This window comes from Haliotis asinina, chromosome 11, assembly GCF_037392515.1.
Source record: "Haliotis asinina isolate JCU_RB_2024 chromosome 11, JCU_Hal_asi_v2, whole genome shotgun sequence".
In the NCBI taxonomy this organism is placed as follows: Eukaryota; Metazoa; Mollusca; class Gastropoda; order Lepetellida; family Haliotidae; genus Haliotis; species Haliotis asinina.
The window spans coordinates 11,520,313-11,536,930 of NC_090290.1; the positions used below are offsets into that span (position 1 = coordinate 11,520,313).

Consider the following 16,618-nt stretch of genomic DNA (forward strand, 5'->3'; position numbering starts at 1 on the left):
CTCTTCCCTTGGCACCGATATAAGTCATTAAATAGTTCACTTTCTGTAATTCAGTTTTACCTGACAGAGGCCCGTTGAACGTAAATTGACAATGTTGTTTGAAACTTTTCCATTCACGCTCTAAATCAACAGCTTCCCAGTTCATCTGAGGCCTATTGCTTTCACTAGCTGCCATGTTTACAGTTCATTGACAAGTAAGCTTCGAAGATTTTCACTAGAATCACTTCTAAGTGATCAATGCAGCACAGGCTGGTAATTTCGTGAACATGCGGTCGAGCGAACTTTTGCTTCTATTTATGATTTCGGAGCATAACAGTTCATAAACAACTTGCCGTTTTGTTCTTTAGAGATCTAGACTCCTTTTTCTGGGTCGTCAAACTTCAAATTGTTAGTTTGAAAGTTGTAATTGCCGACTTCTGACACCATGTCACATACTAGACAACTCGGCAGACGTTTTCATTATGTTTATTGTGTGTCGTCTGCAGTCGATAACATAGCACTGTAAGGTAACTGGCGAGATTGCGTACTAGTCGATAACATACATTACAAACACTGGCAGATAAACATGAGGTTTTCTAAGACAACATGGCATCCAAATCCTACAGTGGCCTGTACTCAGTCTGGATCTGAAATTTGATCAAGGACAGTAACACTATACAATGGTCAGGGCTGAGTAGACAGGCAGGGTTGCTACTCGCTGGAAACAGACATTTCCCCACCTGTGATAATATATGGGAATTTCATCGATTAATGATTTCACTGTCTCTAATGGCACCATTATTGACAGTGTTGTTGTTAGATTTGTGTTCCTCCCCTCAATACCGAGACGAATTGGACAAAAATTTGGCAGTGCTCACCCGCCAGTAAATAACGTCAGTGTAGACAAAGGCAGGGTCACAGCCAATTAGTTCAGAAGGCTCTATACATACAACGTTATCAGAGATTCGCAGGAGGGCACTGAAAACTGACCAGGACCAGACAAGTCGAGCAGTCCAGAGGTCCTGTTTGAGAAAACCAAGACATTGATCAATACCATTAGGACGAACTCTGGTCATATCTGGCCTGAACGAAAGTCCTTCCAAGGCGAAGTATGGCTGCTATACGAACCCACCAGTGCCCTTCACATACGTCTTTGCATCCGTTTATGGGTCAAATGAAGTCGGTGATAACTTTCATTTGCCCGTGGTTTATTATGAATTCGTAGTACTTCAGTGTTACATTTTGCAACAACAAATGATGCACAGAGGAGAAGTTACATTTTATTCATGAATGATTACATATGCTTTATTTGGTGGCAGCAGTAGTGATTTGGTCGTGGGGAAGCCTTTGGATAAGGTTCTGGATTCTGGAATAGTAAAAGAAATGTGAAGTAATTGCACATTAACATTTCGTCTGGTTTCAGAGCACTACTGCAATAACTGAAGACTGTGGATAATTGTAACAAGAACAAATTGTGACATCCTGGTTACAGACTGCAAAGAGACAGCACTGTTACAATAGTGTTCTGGATGTTATGAACCATTCAGAAGTGTGATGCGCCTTGGATGCAGCACTCTCCTGCACTTTGCATGTCATAGCAGGATATTACCCATTGCTACAAAAAGCACTATGAGTACAAAGTACAAAGAATGCACCAAGAGTACAATGTACCACTAGCCATTGCTACAAGAAACACTAATAATACAAAGCACCATTAGCCATTGCTGCAATAAAGCACTCAGACTACCAAATACCATTAACCATTGGTGCCAGAAAGGACTAAGAATGCAAAGGTAGCTAATCAGTGCCTTCCGTGACTAACAGCTAGTGTCTGAAATGAACACAATTTACTAAATAACGTTCATAGTGAAAACAAATAATATAATAAAATGGAACCCTGAGACTTTCTTCATTTTCAGAAGCTATGGAAATCTAGACTTGCCACATTTTCTAGACTTGCATGGGCTTTCTTGGATATTTATACGTCGGGGTCTGTCCGACAGACTACCTTCCATGCTATTGATCGCTGTAACATGTTGTTCATGTTACACAATGTTGCAGGGCGATATCAGCTATTCAAACAAATGGCATTACTCTCACGTTGCGTTATGGCACAAATGTTCAAGGTTACAAGACGTGGAGAATCGCTGCATATTTCGGTCAGTAAATACATTATCCTAAGCCTAGCATTTGTTCTGTTGAGTGGAGCCATGTATTCTTCGTCCTTTAATACACTAACTTACCCTTTGCAGGCGAAGTCGCAGCCGAGGTCGAGGATGTCGTTTGTGAAGAGGATTTTGCACTCCTCTTCACACTGCTGCTCGGTAGGGTCACTGCCAAACTTGTTGACTAATGCGCTAACCAGACTGTGAATTTCAGCTTTGTCGAGAACTACAACATAGAGTGAGTGAGTGAGTGAGTGACTAACGCAGTTCAGCAACACTCAAGTTTATGTCTCGATCTTTCAAACTATAGTCCTGACCAGCATGTTATTGTTCTCGCATCGAATACTCTCGGTGTCAGTTCACATGGGCATCCATAATAAATCTCCTAGTACGCAGGAAACCGTTCGCTCGGTACCTTCTTTGGAAACTTTCAGAAATTATGTTCTCTGTGATTATTTTGCCGATGTTTTGCTGATTTCAGGTTGATCGACAACTACAACACAGAGTGAGTGAGTGAATGAACATTGTCAGTTCAGCAAAATTCAGGCCTCTAGCTGTATGATCTTTCAAACCCTAAAGACGTCCAACATGTAAATGTTCTCGGTGCCAATTCCTCTGTGCCACCAAAAGCACCTTTTGTCTGTACACAGATGCCGATCTGCCAATATTTGCTACTCTTATCTATACAAATGTTCGTTACTTTGATATTATTTGTCTATGTTAGAATGTCACACTATTATTACAGTGGAAGCTGTCTAAACCGGCGCTCATCGGGACTGAAGGAATTATCTGGTGTAGAACTGATGATAAATTTAAATCCATGGACGGGACTGACATTTTGAACTGGTGTTGACAACTTGCTGGATTGTTCAGATACCGGTTATGACAGCTTCCATACCTGTACAATGTAATGAAGAGTCATCCATAAACTGTCGAATACTCATCAAATGCCAGTTAAGGAGACTTACTGTTGTCGAACAGGGCCCTATCATGGCCGCCAAAGACCAGAGGCAGGAGGCAGAGGAGAAAGATGGCGAATTTCATGTTGATGGTGCTAGCTTCTGTCTACAAACCAGGATGAAATACATAATACATAGTCTCGATATATTTTATGTGATGCTACAAAACCTTACACCCACAAAGCTGTTTTCGGAACAAATCACATGGGTCAATGATGTGTGTGTGTGTCAGAATAATTCACGGAATACATCACATATTCTATTACATAAATGAAATCAGACAAATGTAGTCTGAACGTGGCGCTAGAATGAGTGAGTGAGATATGGGTTTTACACCGTTTTTAGCAGCATATGTCTAGGCCTTCAGCTTGCAAGAATCCTTTCAGTCCCAAAACATATCCATCATTCGCTGTTTGACAGAATCCAGGATCATAATACGAGGTTCTTACTACCCGCGGTCTCCGAACTTCAGATAAAAGAACATATTATTCAAATAGGATGAGTAACATTTAGCTCAAACGCTTGTTAATATTGCATTAAAGGCTATTAAAATTTACAAGATGAATCGTTAATACGGGCGTAATATTTGTGTGTACCAAGTATTCAGATTTACGAAGTAAGTATCTCTCATTTATATCAGCCCCTGTAATAGATAAACAAATATTGTCCAGTCTTTTAAACTCTAAGAATATTTTTCTGATTCTAATGCAGTTAATTTAATACGTGTTTTCAGTGCAAGTAATGTAACCAGCACGTGCATTCAAATGCACGAAGTGTATTTGTACTATAGGCCTGTAGGCCCCGCAATGAATCTGAATCTGAAATGAATCTGAATCTGAAATGAATCTGAATCTGAATCTGAATCTGAATCTGAATCTGAACCTGAATCTGAATCTGAAGACGATGTTCTAATCAGTACAATTATTCATTAATTCATTCAGTAATCGATTTTGTGTTTAGCCAAGTTGTTTAAGTGTTGCCTAGGCTCGGCACATATCCGCGTTTTAGTACTTGTATAACACCTGATGACCGTAGCATCTAGAACTGTTAAAAGTGAAAGCCCCTATCCAACGATTGCGAGGACATTTAAAGGTGAAAAAAGGCACAACATTTGATGGTCTAAACAGTTACCATTCTGTTGCACTTACCGTTGAAATCACTGAGGCAGACACATGGCAGATCTTTGCTATTTAAAGGATTTCAAAATGTGCATCACGTGCTCTCTGAAACCAATCAACGCTTGCGCACATTTTAGTTCTTACTCTGTCTTATCTTGACGAACATGCAAGGCTGGTGTAATGATAACGAGTGCTCTGTGATTGTCACCTGAAACTATCATCGGTACGCATGTGCGAAATGTCCCAGATGAAATCTGATAGACATTCCATGTTCATGGTTAAAGTGGAAAAATTGTTATGAATACATTTCGTAAACATATTGTAACGTTTCATTGAAGAACCGTGTTTTTTGTCAAACAGTAGTGAGTGAGTGAGTTTAGTTTTACGCTACATTCAGCAATATTCCAGTGAGATGGCGGCAGCCTGAAAATAATCGTAGTGGTTAGTAGTCTGGTTTTAGTTTAGGAATTTATTGAATCTGCTGTCTTCTTTTTTTAATTATGATCAGGTTTACAGTCCTATGTCGACAGATATCTATGATTACATTGTTTTCATCGCAGTATAGCTGTAATACTGAAGACGGCGTGTAAAATTTTAGCTCACTAACTGTAAATGATTGAGTCTGGACCAGACAATCCTGTGATCAACATCATGATCATCGATCTACGCAAATGGTATATGTTGTCAAACTGTAATGAACCTGATACAAACGTATAGGTGCGGTTTAATACAAACAACAATAGTCATACATGGTACTTATCAACAATCCAGTGATCAACATTATGAGCATCGATCTAAGCAAGTTGCATATGTTGTCAGACAGTAATGAACCTGGTACAAACATATAGGTGCGGATTAATACAAACAACAATTGTCATTCATGAGGCTTATCAACCTACAAAACAGAAGGATAATACGGTAACACCTTTGTGTAAATGTAATGGGTTCCCAATTGCGCAGATCGATGCTTATGTTGTTGATCACTGCCATATAGCTGGAATATTGCTGAGTTGCTCCTTAAAACTAAACTCACTCACTCACTTATCTATTTGGCGTCTTCCTGGAGAGTGTTTTCTCTATAATGGTGTTACCGTATTATCCTTCTGTTTTTTGGTTGATAAGTCTCATGTATGACGCTTACTGTTTGTATTAATCCGCACATGGCACTCATGTATGACACGTGTTGTCCTAGTTATGTTCACGAACATGTCCTTCGTTATTATATTTGGCTAACCTTTCACAGAATTACACTGTATATCCATAAATGCTGACGGAAAACGTGTACCCCGTTTTTCCATTGGCCCTGCCCCTCGTCAAGAATTACAAACGACAATGTACGTTAAATACTCATCCCGTAACTAATAAGGTGTGTGTGGTGTTTAGAAAGAGAGACACAGATATGATCACGGTCTGCATGTTAACTTGGGAACGATTGTGCTAGAAGAATCTATCAGTGATTGCAACGAGAACATACCGAATGTGCTACCAGAAGCTATCAATGATTGCTGCAAGAACATACCGAGTGTGCTACAAGAAGCTATCAATGAATGCAACATGAATGTACCAAGTGTGCTGAGAGATTGCAACATGAATGTGCCAGTGTTATGTACATCATCAACGATTCCAACTTGAGTGTTGCAGGACCCTTAAGACACAAATATTATGTCACACGAGGCTAAGACCCATGCCTCAATTTAGCAAAATGAAATTATATGAAATTTTCCTATGCTCTGTTCAGGGTACCACAGTGACATGCAGTGATGATAGTGACAACAGTTTGTCGACTTTGAAACATAAATGCACAATATTGATCAGTGCTACAAAAAGCACAAAGAGATCAAAATGCCATTAGCCTTTGTAACAAAAGGTCACTAATAATTGTCATGCATGCTATCGATAGATGCAAGAAGTTATTAATGTTTCATAATTTTACAGAATGCTATCAATCATTCAAACCCGTGACGTCACGTACATGCTTTCTCAACCATTTGTCAACAAGTGACGACCGCTTCAACCAATGAACGTTATTTTCATATATTCCATGCGTTATCTGATCAATAGGCTCGTCACGTGGGAAACGATCAGGAAACACGCGTGCAGCAAAACTGGACTGTGAAACATATATCCCTGAAACACACTTTTCAAAAAAACATCGACAAGTTAGGCTGGTCTTAGTTAACTCTCAATCCGTACCGCACGTGAATTTGTTTCACTGTTCTTACTACTGCGCTTGCCCTCCTACTCGATGTTGATGCTGTTGATCACTGGATTGTCTGGTCCAGATTCGATTATTTACAGACCGCCGCCAGATTGCTGGTATATTCCTCACTCACTCCTTTTTGACATATACTGATGACTCTACAGTTGAACCACAATTACACAACGTAAGAGACCATCCACCTTGTTTCCACTGAATTGGTACACAGCTCGAACATACAATAATTCGGTAGCTAGCACTGTCAATTCCAATTCTAAGTCGCCTATCATTTGATGCTAAAGTACGTTTAAATGTTTCACTAAATCCTCTGATTGCAGTGTCTTTACACTTCAAATGATTTCTTAGTTACATTACGTCAGATTTCAGTTTTTCGTCACGTTATAGGCGCTCATGTTCAATTGCTCATTGGTTGTATGAGATAAAGTACTTGCTAACATTCTTGCTAAACAGGAATTCCTGCCACAATTCAATGGCACCCAGGGTTACTGAAAGCTGTCGTATTCCGTTACATTCTTCTCATTCACTTCAGCGGGATTGCTGTTCTGACATGTGAACGGGCAAGCACCTACATCTATTTGTCACTCAAAGTCAGTCAAAAACGTTGCAGGACAAGTGATGTGAGTCAGATATACTGTGAGTCAGATTCATTGAAGACCTCCCAGTTCTTTTCAAAATAAGCAGGAAAGTTGATCTGGCAAGAAATGAGTTTGCACAGATGTTAGTTCTAAATCTGTCTTATCTTGACAGGCATGCTGTAGTAATATAATGATAACGTGCACATCTGTGCGCGGAATGTCCCAGAAAATATTATTCCATTTCTTGGAAGTCCATGCAGTAAAAAAGGACGAAACTATTTTGGATACCTTTCTTTAACATTTCTTTTAGTGTTGATTGTAATACTTTAGCCAGTTAGATAATGACTGGAAATATGCACACATGCATTGATCCGCAAATGACACGCCATCTTTCAAAACCAGGTGCAAAATTTTGTTTTTATAAAGTGTGAAATGATGAAAAAGCATCTCGGCCATTCGAACCTAAAAAGGCAGGCGTGGTAAAAGGTTCCATGACATTCATCAAAATGAAAATGCACTTGCATATCGTTACAACCCTATCACTGAAAGCGAGTCCCTAACTCGCATGAAATCATTTTTGTTTTGACACAATCGCCAGTACAACATTCGAGATATCGAAGGAACCTAGCCTTGGGACGACTGCAAGTAGAAATGCTTCCTTATTCAAGCGTTCTTCCTTAGACAACAGTACGATTCCATATAGATTCAGATGAGACTTCTTAGCCCTTTTTGATAGACGACTGTTAGAGCCTTCGCAATTGTTGTTTGTTCGTGGCAACTCTGAGATGAACTGATTCCACACTGATCGGGAAACTGTCCAGTGATCCATGTATTCAAGACGTACTTGTTCACTTCTTCACACTTGGGAACATCTGGGGTATGTGTAAGAACAAGCTGATAGAGTAATACTGCTAATCTGACTAATCTGCTCTTAATTGCTCATCTAACTTTGTTCCTGCGTGACCCCCAATCTTAATTACCCCTATGCATTTGTACTGAAAACCGAAACCTACATTTTAGCCTTCCAGGGACTTCTGAAAAATAGATTGTAGCCTTTCCGGTACGACATCTTGGAGTGACCACTGTAATCCCCTATTATGTAAGATGACGGTGGTCTCTCATGGAAGACACATGTGCCAGACTGCATGAAGGGTAGCCAGTCATTTTAATGTTTATGTTAGGACAATGTATCGAGTCTAGGAGCGGTATCAGCATCCATGACCGTCCAGTGGGAGACGTTCAGTAACATCACAACATCAAGACCGACCAATTGTGCCAATATAGTTCTTCAATATTTGGGAAGAAGAAACCTCTGCTGTCACAAACTTATCGAGGCCCTGTCATCAAAGCCCACCTCTACCCCAATCCCACCACAAATACACTGCAATGGGCTTCTCAGCATCGACAATGGGAAACAGTTTTTCTGGGTTTTCTTCTCCTTATTATTATTTTGGGGGGTTTCTTTTTCGTTTTGGGTTGTTTTTTTTTGTTTGTTTTTTGTTTCGGTTTTTTCGTTTTGTTTTTATGTCTCTGATTAAAGCCGGCATTGTGTTTCAGCAGCAGATGGCAGAGTGGATGTGGTGTGGGATCTTAACCAGACAATTGTGACTATGGTGGTCCAGAATCTCGGCCCAGGGTGAAGAAACAGCTGCTCGCTATATTGACCAGGTCATAAAACCTCCCGTTTTTAACATTTTTGACGTCACAGAAGTCACATCTTCCAGCAAGACAACGTTTATGCCTACACTGGCAGCTAAACATGAGGTTTTCTAAGACAACATGGCATCCAAACCTTACAATGGCCCTTACTCAGTCCGGATCTGAAATTTGATCAAGGATAGTAACACTATAGAATGGTCAGGGATGAGTAGACAGGCAGGGTTGCTACTCGCTGGAAACAGACATTTCCCCACCTGTGATAATATATGAGGATTTCATCGATTAATGATTTCACTGTCTCTAATGGCATCATTATTGACAGTGTTGTCGTTAGATTTGTGTTTTCTCCCCCAAATACCTAGACGAACTGGACAAAAATTTGGCAGTAAACAACGTCTGTGTAGACAAAGGCAGGGTCACAGCCAATTAGTTCAGAAGGCTCTATACATACAACGTTATCAGAGATTCGCAGGGGGGCACTGAAAACTGACCAGGACCAGACAAGTCGAGCAGTCCAGAGGTCCTGTTTGAGAAACCAAGACATTGACGTAATTCGGGGAAGACCAATACAATCAGGACGAGCTCTGGTCATATCTAGCCTGAACGAAAGTCCTTCCAAGGCGCAGCATGACTGCTATACGAACCTACCAGTCCCCTTCATTGATAACTTTCATTTGCCCGGTGGTTTATTATGAATTCGTAGTACTTCTGTGTTACATTTTGCAACAACAAATGATGCACAGAGGAGAAGTTACATTTTATTCATGAATGATTACATATGCTTTATTTGGTGGCAGCAGTAGTGATTTGGTCGTGGGGAAGCTTTTGGATAAGGCTCTGGATTCTGGAATAGTAAAAGAAATGTGCAATAATTGCGCACTAACATTGCGTCTGGTTTCAGAGCACTACTGCAATAACTGAAGACTGTAACAAGAACAAATTGTGACATCCTGGTTACAGACAACTGCAATGCGACAGCACTGTTACAATAGTGTTCTGGATGTTATGAACCATTCAAAAGTGCGATGCACCTTGGTTGTAGCACTCTCCTGCACTTTGTATGTCATAGCAGGATATTAACCATTGCTACAAAAAGCACTATGAGTACAAAGTACCACTAGCCATTGCTGTAAGAAAGCATGAGTACAAAGTACCACAAGTTGAAAGAATGCACCAAGAGTACAATGTACCACTAGGCATTGCTACAAGAAACACTAATAGTACAAAGCACAATTAGCCATTGCTGCAATAGAGCACTCAGAGTACCAAATACCATTAACCATTGGTGCCAGAAATCACTAAGATTGCAAAGGTAACTAATCATTGCCTTCCATGACTAACAGCTAATCTCTGAAATGAACATAATTTACTAAAAAACGTTCATAGTGAAAACAAATAATATACTAAAATGGAACCCTGAGACTTTCTTCATTTTCAGAAGCTGTGGAAATCTAGACTTGCAACATTTTGCAGACTTGCATGGGCTTTCTTGGATATTTATACGTCGGGGTCTGTCCGACAGACTACCTTCCATGCTATTGATCGCTGTAACATGTTGTTCATGTTACATAATGTTGCAGGGCGATATCAGCTATTCAAACAAATGACATTACTCTTACGTTGCGTTATGGCACAAATGTTCAAGGTTACAAGACGTGGAGAATCGCTGCATATTTCGGTCAGTAAATACATTATCCTAAGCCTAGCATTTGTTCTGTTGAGAGGAGCCATGTATTCATCGTCCTTCCATACACTAACTTACCCTTTGCAGGCGAAGTCGCAGCCGAGGTCGAGGATGTCTTTGGTGAAGAGGATTTTGCACTCCTGTTCACACTGCTGCCCGGTAGGGTCACTGCCAAAAGTGTTGACTAATGCGCTAACCAGACTGTGAATTTCAGCTTTGTCGAGAACTACAACATAGAGTGAGTGAGTGAGTGAGTGACTAACGCAGTTCAGCAACACTCAAGTTTATGTCTCGATCTTTCAAACTATAGTCCTGACCAGCATGTTATTGTTCTCGCATCGAATATTCTCGGCGTCAGTTCACATGGGCATCCATAATATATCTCCTAGTACGCAGGAAACCGTTCGCTCGGGACCTTCTTTGGAAACTATCAGAAATATTGTTCTCTGTGATTATTTTGCCGATGTTTTGCTGATTTCAGGTTGATCGACAACTACAACACAGAGTGAGTGAGTGAGTGAATGAACATTGTCAGTTCAGCAAAATTCAGGCCTCTAGCTGTATGATCTTTCAAACCCTAAAGACGTCCAACATGTAAATATTCTCGGTGCCAATTCCTCTGTGCCACCAAAAGCACCTTCTGTCTGTACACAGATGCCGATCTGCCAATATTTGTTACTCTTATCTATACAAATGTTCGTTACTTTGATATTATTTGTCTATGTTAGAATGTCACACTATTATTACAGTGGAAGCTGTCTAAACCGGCGCTCATCGGAACTGAAGGAATTATCTGGTGTAGAACTGATGATAAATTTAAATGTCATGGACGGGACTGAGATTTTAAACTGGTGTTGACAACTTGCTGGATTGTTCAGATACCGGTTATGACAGCTTCCATACCTGTACAATATAATGAAGAGTCATCCAGAAACTGTCGAATACTCATCAAATGCCAGTTAAGGAGACTTACTGTTGTCGAACAGGGCCCTATCATGGCCGCCAAAGACCAGAGGCAGGAGGCAGAGGAGAAAGATGGCGAATTTCATGTTGATGGTGCTAGCTTCTGTCTACAAACCAGGATGAAATACATAATACATAGTCTCGATATATTTTATGTGATGCTACAAAACCTTACACCCACAAAGCTGTTTTCGGAACAAATCACATGGGTCAATGATGTGTGTGTGTGTCAGAATAATTCACGGAATACATCACATATTCTATTACATAAATGAAATCAGATAAATGTAGTCTGAACGTGGCGCTAGAATGAGCGAGTGAGGGACGGGTTTCACACCGTTTTTAGCAACATATGTCTGGGCCTTCAGCTTGCAAGAATCCTTTCAGTCCCAAAACACATCCATTATTCGCTGTATGACACGATCCAGGATCATAATACGAGGTTCTTATTACCCGCGGTCTCCGAACTTCAGATAAAAGAACACACTGTTCAAATAGGATGAGTAACATTTAGCTCAAACGCTTGTTAATATTGCATTAAAGACTATTAAAATTTACAAGATAAATCGTTAATACGGGCGTAATATTTGTGTGTACCAAGTATTCAGATTTACGAAGTACGTATCTCTCATTTATATCAGCCCCTGTAAGAGATAAACAAATATTGTCCAGTCTTTTAAACTCTAAGAATATTTTTCTAATTCTAATGTAGTTTAATTAATACGTGTTTTCAGTGCAAGAAATGTAACCAGCACGTGCATTCAAATGCACGAAGTGTATTTGTACTATAGGACTGTAGGCCCCGCAATGAATCTGAATCTGAAATGAATCTGAATCTGAATCTGAATCTGAATCTGAATCTGAATCTGAATCTGAAGACGATGTTCTAATCAGTACAATTATTCATTAATTCATTCAGTAATCGATTTTTTTGTTCAGCCAAGTTGTTTAAGTGTTGCCTAGGCTCTGCACATATCCGCGTTTTAGTACTTGTATAACACCTGATGACCGTAGCATCTAGAACTGTTAAAAGTGAAAGCCCCAATCCAACGTTTGCTAGGACATTTAAAGGTGAAAAAAGGCACAACATTTGATGGTCTAAACAGTTACCATTCTGTTGCAAATCGTTGAAATCACTGAGGCAGACACATGGCAGATCTTTGCTATTTAAAGGATTTCAAAATGTGCATCACGTGCTCTCTGAAACCAATCAACGCTTGCGCACATTTTAGTTCTTACTCTGTCTTATCTTGACGAACATGCAAGGCTGGTGTAATGATAACGAGTGCACTGTGATTGTCACCTGAAACTACCATCGGTATTTGTCCCAGATGAAATCTGATAGACATTCCATGTTCATGGTTAAAGTGGAAAAATTGTTATGAATACATTTCGTAAACATATTGTAACGTTTCATTGAAGAACCGTGTTTTTGTCAAACAGTAGTGAGTGAGTGAGTGAGTTTAGTGTTACGCTACACTCAGCAATATTGCAGTTAGATGGCGGCAGCCTGAAAATAATCGTAGTGGTTAGTAGCCTGGTTTTAGATTAGGAATTTATTGAATCTGCTGTCTTCTTATTTTAATTATGATCAGGTTTACAGTCCTAGGTTGACAGATATCTATGATTACATTGTTTTCATCGCAGTATAGCTGTAATATTGAAGACGGCATGTAAAATTTTAGCTCACTCACTGTAAATGATTGAGTCTGGACCAGACAATCCAGTGATCAACATTATGAGCATCGATCTAAGCAAGTTGTATATGTTGCCAGACAGTAATGAACCTGGTACAAATGGGTCACCACTCTTAATTACCCCTATGCATTTGTACCGAAAACCGAAATTTACATTTTAGCCTTCCAGGGACTTCTGAAAATAGATTGTAGCCTTCCCGGTACGACATCTTTGTTCCTGAGTGACCACTGTAATCCCCTATTATGTAAGATGACGGTGGTCTCTCATGGAAGACACATGTGCCAGACTGCATGAAGGGTAGCCAGTCATTTTAATGGTCATGTTAGGACAATGTATCGAGTCCAGGAGCGGTATCAGCATCCAAGACCGCCCAAGCAGTGGGCGACGTTCAGTAACATCACAACATCAAGACCGACCAATTGTGCCAATATAGTTCTTCAATATTTGGGAAGAAGAAACCTCTGCTGTCACAAACTTATCGAGGCCCTCAAAGCCCACCTCTACCCCAATCCCACCCCAAACGCACTGCAATGGGCTTCTCAGCATCGACAGTGGTGTTATCTACAATGGGAAGCTGTTTTTTCTGGGTTTTCTTCTCCTTATCATTATTTTGGGCGGTTTGTTTGTTTGTTTGTTTTGGTTTTTTTTGGGTTTTTTTGGTTTTCTTTTTTTTTGGGGGGGGGGGGGGGGGGTTGGGGGGGGGGGGGTTGTTTCGTTGTTTTTTTGTTGTTGTTTTCATGTCTCTGATTAAAGCCGGCATTGTGTTTCAGCAGCAGATGGCAGAGTGGATGTGGTGTGGGGTCTTAACCACAGAGTTGTGACTACGGTGGTCCAGAATCTCGGCCCAGGGTGAAGAAACAGCTGCTCACTATATTGACCAGGTCATAACACCTCCCGTTTTTAACATTTTTGACGTCACAGAAGTCACATCTTCCAGCAAGACAACGTTTATGCCTACGCTGGCAGATAAACATGAGGTTTTCTAAGACAACATGGCATCCAAACCCTACAATGGCCTGTACTCAATCCGGATCTGAAATTTGATCAAGGATAGTAACACTATACAATGGTCAGGGCTGAGTAGACAGGCAGGGTTGCTACTCGCTGGAAACAGACATTTCCCCATCTGTGATAATATATGAGGATTTCATCGATTAATGATTTCACTGTCTCTAATGGCACCGTTATTGACAGTGTTGTTGTTAGATTTGTGTTCCTCCCCTTAATACCGAGACGAATTGGACAAAACTTTGGCAGTGCTCACCCGCCAGTAAATAACGTCTGTGTAGACAAAGGCAGGGTCACAGCCAATTAGTTCAGAAGGCTCTATACATACAACGTTATCAGAGATTCGCAGGAGGGCACTGAAAACTAACCAGGATCAGACAAGTCGAGCAGTCCAGAGGTCCTGTTTGAGAAAACCAAGACATTGATCAATACAATTAGGACGAACTCTGGTCATATCTGGCCTGAACGAAAGTCCTTCCAAGGCGAAGTATGGCTGCTATACGAACCCACCAGTGCCCTTCACATACGTCTTTGCATCCGTTTATGGGTCAAATGAAGTCGGTGATAATAATCATTTGCCCGGTGGTTTATTATGAATTCGTAGTACTTCTGTGTTACATTTTGCAACAACAAATGATGCACAGAGGAGAAGTTACATTTTATTCATGAATGATTACATATGCTTTATTTGGTGGCAGCAGTAGTGATTTGGTCGTGGGGAAGCCTTTGGATAAGGCTCTGGATTCTGGAATAGTAAAAGAAATGTGAAGTAATTGCACATTAACATTGCGTCTGGTTTCAGAGCACTACTGCAATAACTGAAGACTGTGGATAATTGTAACAAGAACAAATTGTGACATCCTGGTTACAGACTGCAAAGAGACAGCACAGTTACAATAGTGTTCTGGATGTTATGAACCATTCAGAAGTGTGATGCGCCTTGGATGCAGCACTCTCCTGCACTTTGCATGTCATAGCAGGATATTACCCATTGCTACAAAAAGCACAATGAGTACAAAGTACAAAGAATGCACCAAGAGTACAATGTACCACTAGCCATTGCTACAAGAAACACTAATAATACAAAGCACCATTAGCCATTGCTGCAATAAAGCACTCAGACTACCAAATACCATTAACCATTGGTGCCAGAAAGGACTAAGAATGCAAAGGTAGCTAATCAGTGCCTTCCGTGACTAACAGCTAGTGTCTGAAATGAACACAATTTACTAAATAACGTTCATAGTGAAAACAAATAATATAATAAAATGGAACCCTGAGACTTTCTTCATTTTCAGAAGCTATGGAAATCTAGACTTGCCACATTTTCTAGACTTGCATGGGCTTTCTTGGATATTTATACGTCGGGGTCTGTACGACAGACTACCTTCCATGCTATCGATCGCTGTAACATGTTGTTCATGTTACACAATGTTGCAGGGCGATATCAGCTATTCAAACAAATGGCATTACTCTCACGTTGCGTTATGGCACAAATGTTCAAGGTTACAAGACGTGGATAATCGCTGCATATTTCGGTCAGTAAATACATTATCCTAAGCCTAGCATTTGTTCTGTTGAGAGGAGCCATGTATTCTTCGCCCTTCCATACACTAACTTACCCTTTGCAGGCGAAGTCGCAGCCGAGGTCGAGGATGTCGTTTGTGAAGAGGATTTTGCACTCCTCTTCACACTGCTGCTCGGTAGGGTCACTGCCAAACTTGTTGACTAATGCGCTAACCAGACTGTGAATTTCAGCTTTGTCGAGAACTACAACATAGAGTGAGTGAGTGAATGAGCGTTGCCTAACGCAGTTCAGCAACACTCAAGTTTATGTCTCGATCTTTCAAACTATAGTCCTGACCAGCATGTTATTGTTCTCGCATCGAATATTCTCGGTGTCAGTTCACATGGGCATCCATAATAAATCTCCTAGTACGCAGGAAACCGTTCGCTCGGGACCTTCTTTTGAAATTATCAGAAATTATGTTCTCAGTGATTGTTTTGCCGATGTTTTGCTGATTTCAGCTTGGTCGAGAACTACAACACAGAGTGAGTGAGTGAATGAACATTGTCAGTTCAGCAAAATTCAGGCCTCTAGCTGTATGATCTTTCAAACCCTAAAGATGTCCAACATGTGAATGTTCTCGGTGCCAATTCCTCTGTGCCACCAAAAGCACCTTCTGTCTGTACACAGATGCCGATCTGCCAATATTTGTTACTCTTATCTATACAAATATTCGTTACTTTGATATTATTTGTCTATGTTAGAATGTCACACTAGTATTACAGTGGAAGCTGTCTAAACCGGCGCTCATCGGAACTGAAGGAATTATCTGGTGTAGAACTGATGATAAATTTAAATGTCATGGACGGGACTGAGATTTTAAACTGGTGTTGACAACTTGCTGGATTGTTCAGATACCGGTTATGACAGCTTCCATACCTGTACAATGTAATGAAGAGTCATCCAGAAACTGTCGAATACTCATCAAATGCCAGTTAAGGAGACTTACTGTTGTCGAACAGGGCCCTATCGTGGCCGCCAAAGACCAGAGGCAGGAGGCAGAGGAGAAAGATGGCGAATTTCAT

General features: G+C 40.5%; 2 protein-coding genes across 2 annotated transcripts; both read right to left on the bottom strand.

Annotated features, from left to right (window-relative positions):
- Nucleotides 1-1,239: 1,239 nt before the first annotated feature.
- On the bottom strand, nt 1,240-4,312 carry LOC137256427 (uncharacterized). Its single transcript, XM_067794271.1, has 4 exons — nt 4,252-4,312; nt 3,113-3,209; nt 2,223-2,370; nt 1,240-1,345 (listed from the first exon to the last, which is right to left on the bottom strand). Exons 2-4 carry the CDS (start codon nt 3,186-3,188, stop codon nt 1,285-1,287), a joined length of 285 nt encoding a protein of 94 aa, XP_067650372.1. The 5' UTR covers nt 3,189-3,209; nt 4,252-4,312; the 3' UTR covers nt 1,240-1,284.
- A 10,353-nt stretch (nt 4,313-14,665) lies between these two features.
- On the bottom strand, nt 14,666-16,618 carry LOC137256306 (uncharacterized). The gene is made up of 3 exons (XM_067794065.1): nt 16,543-16,618; nt 15,649-15,796; nt 14,666-14,771 (listed from the first exon to the last, which is right to left on the bottom strand). The coding sequence occupies exons 1-3, from the start codon at nt 16,616-16,618 to the stop codon at nt 14,711-14,713; spliced, it is 285 nt and encodes a 94-aa protein (XP_067650166.1). The 3' UTR covers nt 14,666-14,710.